The 10,105-nt window shown below is 44.6% G+C and overlaps 1 protein-coding gene across 2 annotated transcripts in view; it reads left to right on the forward strand.

The window, feature by feature from the left end:
• Positions 1-540: 540 nt before the first annotated feature.
• IGBP1 (immunoglobulin (CD79A) binding protein 1) overlaps positions 541-10,105 on the forward strand; it is a 49,819-nt gene continuing 40,254 nt past the window's right edge. The window contains exons 1-3 of one of the 2 annotated variants that reach the window (XM_011992007.1): positions 541-621; positions 804-1,216; positions 1,603-1,896. In XM_011992007.1, the coding sequence (XP_011847397.1) occupies positions 1,029-1,216; positions 1,603-1,896 (482 nt within the window). In that variant the 5' untranslated portion in view covers positions 541-621; positions 804-1,028. The remainder of the gene's footprint in view (positions 622-803; positions 1,217-1,602; positions 1,897-10,105) is intronic. The other variant, XM_011992008.1, reaches the window with a different exon arrangement.

The following is a 10,105-nucleotide window of genomic DNA, read 5'->3' on the forward strand; positions in this document are numbered from 1 at the left end:
GCCACTTTCAAGTGCTTAGTAGCCACAAGCAGCTAGTAACTACCTACTGAACAACGCAGTTCTGCATAACTGGGCTGCTTTCCAAACTGATCACTTTTTTTTTTAATTCAGATAATGACTGATACTGAGTACTCAGGCTAGCCAGAGTGGTGCAAAGATGAGTCAAATTCATTGCGATAAGAGACATCTGTAAGTCACTAGCAATTATACAGTGTGGTAGGTGCCAAGATAGAGATGCAGAGAAGAAACCCAGACTTGGCGGCTGAAGGGCACAGGATGGAAGGCGGTGGGGAGACAAGGAAGGTTGCACAGAAATAACATTTGACATAGGAACTAAGTGCACGAAGGGAAGCCGGCTGTGCGGTGACCGAAGTCGCAGGTTACCAATCTTGCTGAGGGGGGCTCCACTGGACCCCGGGTCGTAGGCATGTGTGGTGTGAAGGGGGAAGAGGACGGGAGAGGATTGGCCGGGAGGAACCCGGAGCTCCAGCTGGTGGGTGGACGGAAGCCGCAGGGGGGCGCTACTTGCACTTCGCGCTCAAGCGACGGGATCTTCAAACCGTGGGAGTGGTGCGGCGGCTGGAGTCCCTGGACTCCTCAATCGAGGGAGCTACTCGCGAGGTAAGAGGCGCGCCTGACCGGCTGCTAAAGCGCACTCGCTCGTCCGCACTCCTGGCCCTCCGAATTCAGCCTCGCCACACCCGGGCTTCAGAGCCCACAGAACTTCTCAGCCCCGTGTCAGCGACGAGGAGCTCATGGTAAAACAGCGCCTAGGGTTTCGCTTGTTTGTTTGTTTTTAACAGACGCCTACGACTTGTAATAGGCTGCCTCATAAAATGAGTCTATGGAAACGGTTGCCAGGGCCGGCGAACGGCGGCTCCCGGAAGTCCTTTGATGCTTTGGTAACAGTGAAGCTACTGGACCAATGAGGTGCCTCTTCCGGTTTTGTCCGCGGTCGCCCAGTTCTTCTTTATCAAGGTTGCCTTTAACCCCGGGAAAGAGATCTTCCGGGTTCCTCTCTCCCCAAGATGGCTGCTGAGGACGAGTTACTGCTGCCGCGGCTCCCCGAGCTGTTCGAAACGGGCAAACAGTTACTGGACGAAGTAGAAGTAGCGACTGAGCCTGCCGGTTCCCGGATAGTCCAGGAGAAGGTGTTCAAGGGCCTGGACCTCCTTGAGAAGGCTGCCGAAATGTTATCGCAGCTCGACTTGTTCAGGTATGGGGGAAGATAGTAATAATGGCTGAGAACGAAGGTAATAATGGTTACCAAGGGTGGAGCCATTGCGTCTGAGTGGAGGGGACCTTTAGTAGTGAGAACCTTTCGTTCCTACTTACCACTGCGATCTTGTGTACATTGTTTACATTCCCCACCTCTCTTCCCAGATGGTTGATATCCCACGACTCTGCTCCCTAGTGTCTGCTGATTGCAAGGCACTGGATGTGAGCGCTCAGCCACTTTCATTGAGTGAAACTGGGCGCTGTTACCCGTGCCTCCTCCCTCTGCTCCACTCCCAGCCCAGCCTCCCACTCTGTCCCCCAGGAGCCAAGGGCCACAATTTGAATGCCTAGCCAGGCTTCACTGCCTCCTTTTTGCTCTTCCAGCCGAAATGAAGATTTGGAAGAGATTGCTTCCACCGACCTGAAGTACCTGTTGGTGCCAGCGTTTCAAGGAGCCCTCACCATGAAACAAGTCAACCCCAGCAAGCGTCTAGATCATTTGCAGCGGGCTCGAGAACACTTTATGAACTACTTAACTCAGTGCCATTGCTATCATGTGGCAGAGTTTGAGCTGCCCAAAACCAAGAACAACTCAGCTGAAAATCACACTGCCAATTCTTCCATGGCTTATCCTAGCCTCGTTGCTATGGCATCTCAAAGACAGGCTAAAATAGAGAGGTGGGTCAATAGCTATAATATGAGGGCTGCCCAATGGCAGTGCTTTTTGGGGGCATGCTTTCTTGGCGGTTGGTGGGGGGGCAGAACGGTGTGTGTCACTTTCTTGGTTCTTATTGAGCATAGGCCCTGGGGAGAGCAAACTTTCCTGAATTTTTCAAGAAGCCTCTGCTTTTGTTGAGATGATTATACTTACCTATCAGACCCCTACTACCTTATGGTTGCAAACAGCAGCAATGTAGTTTAGCAGAGTGTCTCCCAACCTTTTCCACATCACATCATAGCAATGTTCACATGGTACAGTGGGGTAGATGTCTCTGGAAGACAAAGCTAGGCCATTTTATGGTCCACTGATTGAGGAGCTCTGTTCAGACTGCTGGAGTAGATGTGTAACATCCTGAACTCATCTTAGTCCTGGCACAGCTTCATCGTGTGATCTTGGAAAAGTTGCTTACTTTCTTAGGTTTTTTTGTTGTTTGTTTTTTAAACAACATTTAATGGGTGGTCATGCTGTCTAGGAACTATGCTAGGCACTGGGGATACAAAGTATATAGGTGTTTGTGTGAGTATGAGTTGTCCGTGCCTTGGAGGAGCATACAATCTGGTGAGGAAAACGGGCATAGAAACAGAATATCAATATAAACTGATGTTATGGAGGGTTGTACAAGGTACTATGAGAGCAGACGGGAGGGGCACCTAACGAAAGGGAGCAGGAGAGAGGAGAAAGCTCCCTGGAAGAGGTGATTCCTGTGCTGAGTTCTTTAAGGGTAAATAGGAATATCCAGAGGAAGAGGAGAGGAGGGCATTAGCCAGCAGAGTATGTAATAGCCTTAGTAAAGCCATAGAGGCATTAAAGAAACAGTAGTGGGTGGAGATGTGTAGGACGAAAACAACAGCTATAAGCAATTAGGTGATGGTAGAACACAAAGAGGGTGGTGGTAAGGGGGAAGGAATGATACTGAAGAATGTTGTAGGGTCCACATCAAGGAGAGCCTGGGATGTGAGGAACGTGAAGAGAAACTTGTTGCTGAGAACTTGATAAGGTGTTTGAATCCCAGCTCGACCGCTGTGATTAATCACTGATTTTTGGCAAATTATTTAATCTTTCAGTACCTGAATTTTCCCAGCTGCAAAATTCAGATAATAGGTCCTTCCTTATAAAGTGGTTTTTGAGGATTAAAAGACAAATATATATAAAGCAGTTAGCACAATGTTTGACACAGTAAACACTCAAAGTCAACTGTTATTATTTGTGGCTAAGAGTATGGGTCGTAGAGTGAGAGACCTGGGTTTGAGACCCAGCTTTACTTATAATTTGTTGGACTTTGGGGAAGTTATTTAACCTAACTGAGCCTCAGCTTTCCTCATATGTGAAATCTAAATAATAATGGTACAGGTGGTCTCCAATTTGCGATGGCTTGTCTTAGAATTTTTTGACTTTATATTGGTGCAGAAGCAATACACATTCAGGGGAACATCAATAAATTACATGAGTTATTCAACACTTTATTATAAAATAGGCCTTGTGTTAGATGATTTTGCCCAACTGTACGCTAATATAAGTGTTCTGAACATGTTGAAGGTAAAGTAGGCTAAGCTATGATGTTCAATAAGCTGTATTAAATGCGTTTTCAACTTCCCATATTTTCAATTTATGATGGATTTACTGGGATGTAGCCCCGTTCTAAGTTGAGACGCATGTGTACCTACCTCAGGGTTAATAAGCACAAATGGGAAAAAGCACATAAAACAGCCCAATATCTGGCACATGGTGAGTATTCTGTAAATGTCAGCTGCTATCAGATAGGACACGCCAAAGAGCTTACTCTGGTTGGTGACTGAGATCCACTGAAGAGTTCTGTTTCTTTTTTCTTTTTTTTTTTTTTTGATACAGAGTTTTGCTCTTGTCACCCAAGCTGGAGTGCAGTGGTGTGATCTCGGCTCACTGCAATCTCCACTTCCTGGGTTCAAGCAATTCTCCTGCCTCAGCCTCTCGAGTAGCTGGGATTACAGGTACCTGCCACCACGCCCGGCTAATTTTTGTATTTTTAGTAGAGATGGGGTTTTGCCATGTTGGCCAGGCTGGTCCGCCTCGGCCTCCCAAAGTGCTGGGATTACAGGTGTGAGCTGCTGCGCCCTGGCTGTTTCTTTTCAAATAGTAGCATGATCACATTTGTATTTTAACTAGTACACTCTAACAGCAGTTAGGAAACAATGAGGGAAAAGATTAGACCCAGTTAAGTCACAAAGGTGACTGGGGTTTACTATTGCAATGGTAGAGGGATGGGGGAATATATTTAGGAGGGTTGAATCTACAGGAAACCTGGTGATCAATTGGTTGTGGAAGGTGGGATAGAAGGAAGCAGCAAGGAAAGATGTCCATGTTTCTGATTTAGGTGGATGGCTGTGAAATTTATTGCGATGGGGAAAGAGGAAAAAGAGAAGATGGGGGAAGGTGAGAGTATGAATTTAGTATTGAAACATGTTGACTTTAAGGTGCCTAGGAGATAAGTAGAGGTATCTGTTAGTCTGAAGCTCAGAGGAGAGGCTTGGTCTAGAGAGCTGAAGATGATTCATTTATTCAAAAATATTTATTAATTCCTTCCTGTGTGCCAGGAGCTGTTCTAGGTGTTAGAGAACCAGATAAAGTCAGTGCTGCTATGGAGCTTTTATTCTGGTGCTAGAGAAAAACAATAAGCTAGTAAATAATGAAATTTCAGCTGGTAAGGACTATGAGGAATAATAAAGTTAGGGGATAGTGAGTGACTGAGGATATGGGCTAGACTGATATGAAATGGAATTTAACATCCTGTCCTTTGTAAGTAGTTGGGGGCAGCCTGTCAGCAGGTAATAGGTAGTTTAAACAGTGAGTTTGGTGTCCAAATAATTATACCAAAAAAAAAAAAAACTGCAAGAGAAAGACAAGGGAGTGGTCACATCTGGTTGGAGGGATGAAGAAAAGGTTTCAGAACATAATGGCATTTGACACCAGGCGCGGTGGCTCACGCCTGTAATCCCAGCACTTTGGGAGGCTGAGGCAGGTGGATCATTTGAGGTCAGGAGTTCAAGACCAGTCTGGTCAACATGGTGAAACCTCCGTCTCTGCAAAAAAAAAAAAAAAAAAAAAATTAGCCGGGAGTGGTGATGCACTCCTGTAATCCCAGGTACTCGGAAGGCTGAGGCAGCAGAATCGCCTGAGCCCGGGAGGCAGAGGCTGCAGTGAGCCGAGATCGCGCTATTGCACTCCAGCCTGGGTAATGGAATGAGACTTTGTCTCAAAAAAAAAAAAAGAACATAAATGGTATTTGAGACGAGTCTTACAGGATGATTAAAAATAGAAATTAGGCTGAGCATGGTGGCTCATGCCTGTAATCCCAACACTTTGGGAGGCCAAGGCGGGAGGATTACTTGAGCCCAGGAGTTCAAGAACAGCCTAGGCAACAAAGTAAGACTCTGTCTCTACCAAAAAATGAAAATAAAAAATTAGGTGTGATGGCACAGTCCTGTAGTCCCAGCTACTCTAGAAGCTGAGCTGAGCTGGGAGGATCACTTGAGCCCCTGGAGGTTGAGGCTGCAGTGAGCTGTGATCGCACCATTGTATTCCAGCCTAGGTGACAGAGTGAGACCCTGTCTCAAAAAAAAAAAAAAAAAAAGGAGGTTGAGGCTGCAGTGAGCTGTGATCGCACCATTGTATTCCAGCCTAGGTGACAGAGTGAGACCCTGTCTCAAAAAAAAAAAAAAAAAAAGATTTTCTTGAGTGTAAAAGTAATAGTGCTCATTGTGGAAAGTTTGCAAAACAGAAGAATATTTTTTAAATTAATAAGCCTCAATCCTAGCACTCATGATGATCATTGTTAACTTTCTGGTGTGTTTCCTTTCAGATATATGGTTATTTAAGTTAATAAATTTGGAATGCTGTAACTATCCTGTTTTTTTAACAACATACCGTGAGCATTTCCTCGTGTTTTTTGAAACCATGATATTGAATGTTCCATGCTCTAGTTGTACCATAATTATTTAATCTGTTATTATCAGATATTTAGACACTGGTTTTTTGCTATAAACAAACATCTTTAAATGCATCTGTCACTGTTTCCTTAGGGTGGATTTCTGGAGCCAGTGACTGGGTCAAAGTGTTTGAATATTTTGAGGCTCTTGACATATGGTAAAAGTGTTGCTTTCCACGATAACAGAGTTTCAGAATATGTTCCACTGCATTTGTCTTGGATGTTAATACTTAGAAAATCCAATTGGGTGGCCGGACGCGGTGGCTTACGCCTGTAATCCCAGCACTTTGGGAGGCCGAGGCGGGTGGATCACCTGAGGTCAGAAGTTCGAGACCAGCCTGGCCAACATGGCAGAACCCCATCTCTACTAAAAATACAAAAATTAGCCAGGCGTGATGGCGGGTGGCTGTAATCTCAGCTTCTTGGGAGGCTGAGGAAGGAGAATTGTTGGAACCCAGGAGGTGGAGGTTAAGCTGAGATCGCACCATTGCACTCCAGCCTGGTCTGACAACAGCGAGACCCCATCTCAAAAAAAGAAAAGAAAAAGAAAAAAAAAGATAATCCAATTGGGCAAACAGAAAGTATCTATTGTTTTGATTTGCATTTCTTTGGCCTGCCTGCTTTGAATGTTTTTCTTAAATGCCTGACAGATATCAACACTTAACTTTATACTAATGTCTCCCACATTCATATCACTAGCCCAGACTCTTCCTGACCTTCAGACCCATACTTGCAACACCCTTCCTTCATGGGTGTTTCACAGACATGTCATACTTTGAACCCTTGGCTTTTACCCCCAAATGTGCCTCCACAGCCATCTCAGTAAGTGTACCACCATTGACTTAGGTTTTTAAACCAGAAACCTAGGATTTAGCTTCAGTTCCTCCCTTTTTCTGAATTTTCACATCCAGTCTATCAGCAAAGGCCTGTCCATTCTAGCTACAAGAGGTATCTTCTATCCTTCTATTTCTCTCCATCTCCACTATCATACCTCAGTCTAGGCTACCAACATTTCTCACCCTAGATAGATAAATCAGCTCCAAGGCCTTGTGTGATCTGCTGCCTGCCTCTTTTCAGTCTCACCATGTGTCATTCTCCCCTCGTTCACTAGACTCCAGCCACAATGACTGTCTTTCATTTCTTTGAATAGACCCAGCTCTGTCCCTCTCTAGAATCTCTGTGTGTGCAGTTCTCTTTGCATGGAATGCTCTTCATATGGCTAATTCTTCATCCTCTAGGTCTCAGCTTGAATATCACTCCTCAGGCCTTTCCGGATCGGTCTCTTTAAGTAGTTAACAACTATTATTCTCTCTTTGCTTCATGTTTGTTTCCTTCTTGGCACTTATGTGCAGTCATTTCATGTGTCTTTCTGAGTTTTGTCTTTCTCCCCTACTACAGTATATACTCTATGAGGGCACAAGCCATTTCTTGTTCACTGTGTTATGCCTGCCATAGAGCTTGGCATATAGAAGTTACTAAAGCAATACTTATTGTTGACAAGCAGAAGAAACAAGATGAACAAAAGCCCAAAGCCAGGGTATATTTAAGTATGTTCAAAGACCATGTAATAATCTGGTTTGGCAGAAGCTAAGAGGAGTATGGTTGCAGCTCTGCAGAAAGAAGTGATATGTATATAAAATAGTGAAAAAGAAAGGCAGAGGGAGAAATACAAGTTAGCATGTTATGATAGTACTTCAAATAGGAAGGAGTGATAAAAAATGAAGTTATAGCTGTTAGAGATACTACTTTTGCAAGAAGAATTTACATGGTTAGAAAACAAATTAGTCAGATCCTTATTTACTTTCTGGAAGTGTCCCAACCCATGCCTTTAGATATTGAGGCAGTCTTACATAAAACACCTGAATGGTATGTCCTCTCTCTCAAAACCTGTTTCTTTCTGTATGTCCTCTATTTCCCATATCTGAGGAGTATGAGTCTGGTTGAGTAACAGCAACTCCATCATTTTGAGAGAAATAGAGAAGTGAACGCTGGCTAAGTAATGAGTCTAGTTTTGGATTTACTGAATTTAGGTCCTAAAGTGGCAATTGGATAGTCATTTCCATAGACAGATTGAATTGTGCAAGTAAAGTTTATGAGACTGTGTTGTGACTGATGTGAAAGATTTAGGAGGTCTCTGCTTTGGTTGGTGTAGATGAGTTTGCCAAGGAAAAACATGTAGACAGAAAAAAACTCAAGGATAAAACTTTGGGGCAACTTAAGGGAGAAGGAAGAGGAAGGAAAGAGCAATCAGAAACTCAGTAAGGTAGCTGGGGGCGGTCTCTCACGCCTGTAATCCCAGCACTTTGAGTGACTGAGGTGGGTAGATCACGAGGTCAGGAGTTCGAGACCAGCCTGGCCAAGATGGTGAAACCCCGTCTGTACTAAAATTACAAAAACAAATTAGCTGGGCCTGGTGGCAGGCGCCTGTAATCCCGGCTACTCGGGAGGCTGCGGCAGGAGAATCACTTGAACCCGGGAGGTGGAGGTTGCAATGAGCCGAGATTGCGCCACTGCACTCTAGCCTGGGCAACAGAGCAAGACCCCGTCTCAAAAAAGAAACTCAGTAAGGTACAGGTAGTTACAGGAGCCTGGAAAAGAGAAAGCAAATGTTATGTCCTCTTTGAAGCCTTTCCCTAATTATCTTCCCTCCCAGATACCATGGCATTTAGTTCATGTTACTTATCACAGTATAACTCTCTGTCAGTCTCTAGACTTGAAACTCCTCAAGGTGAGAGACCTTGACTAATTGTATCTCAGTATCCTAATTATATCATTGTATATAATTGCATCCCTTGGTGCCCAACCCAGTAATTGGATCATAGTAGGTACTTGGAGGTGTCTTTGGGAGAGACAGAGTGGTCATAAAAAGATGGAAGCAAAATGCCGTAGCAGAAAAAGCCTAGACTTAGGAGTCAGACCTGGGGTAACTAATCCAATTTCTACCACTTAATAGATGTGGCATCATTTAGCAACCCCCCCAGCCTCAATTTCTTTATCAGCTAACAGTGTATTGCTGCTTACAAAGCACTTTGATTTGTATTTTTCCATTTGATCCTCGTAACAACCCCATGAAATAGACATTCTTGTCCCCATTTTAGAGATTAAAAAAAAGCAGGGGGGGCGAGCACTCTGAGAATTGAATTGCCCAAAGTTACATAGCTAGTAAGTGGCTAGGTTAGGATTTAAACTCAGGTGTTCAAATTCCCAGTTCAGTAACATTCCCACTGTAGCATGGAAAAGAGAAGAGTAGGCCAGGTGTGGTGGCTCATTCCTGTAATCCCAACACTTTGGGAGGCCAAGGCGGGCAGACTGTTTGAGTCTAGGAGTTCAAGACCAGCCTGGGCAACATGGCAAAACCCTGTCTCTACAAGAAATACAAAAATTAGCTGGGTGGTGGTACACGCCTGTAGTCCCAGCCACTCAGGAGACTGAGGTTGGAGGATGACTTGAGCCCGAGAGATTGGGGCTGCAGTAAGCTGTGATCATAGCACTGTACTCCAGCCTGGGTGACAGTAGAGACCCTGTCTCAAAAATAAAGAGAAGAGTGATCATTTAAAAGGGTAGAAAAATGAGTTGAGGGAAAGTGTTTCTAAGACAGGGGAAAGGCACCAGTAGAGTGAAAACTAGCTGCTAATGACAAGGAGGATGATCAATAAATAGAGTGAGGCCTGGAAGAATGTGTGTGGGGTACTAGATTGATAACAAAAGTGGAGTGGTAAAGACATTACCTTTGATCTGGCATAGTGGCTTGTGCATTTAATCGCAGCACTTTGGGAGGCTGAGGCAGGAGGATCATTTGAGGCAGGAGTTTGAGATCAGCCTGGGCAATGTAGTGAGACCCCGTCTCACTACAAAAAAATTAAAAATTAGCTGGGCATGGTGGTGTGCGCCTGTCTTAGCTACTCGGGAGGCTGAGGTGAGAGGATCGCTTGAGCCCAGGAGCTCGAGGCCAAAATGAGCTGTCATCACACCACTGCACTCCAGCCTGGGCAACCAAGCGGGACCAAAGCAAAACAAAAAAAAAACAAAGACATTACCTTGGAAATGCCTTGGTAGAGACAGAATTAGCTCCTTAAAGACAAGAGTAAAAGAGGAAGAGAGAAGTTATAAATTTTTTTTTTTTTTTTTTTTTTTTTTTGAGGCAGAGTTTTGCTCTGTCGCCCAGGCTGGAGTGCAATGGCGTGATCTCGGCTCACTGCAACCTC

Source organism: Mandrillus leucophaeus, unplaced genomic scaffold (genome assembly GCF_000951045.1).
Source record: "Mandrillus leucophaeus isolate KB7577 unplaced genomic scaffold, Mleu.le_1.0 Scaffold401, whole genome shotgun sequence".
NCBI classification, from domain to species: Eukaryota; Metazoa; Chordata; class Mammalia; order Primates; family Cercopithecidae; genus Mandrillus; species Mandrillus leucophaeus.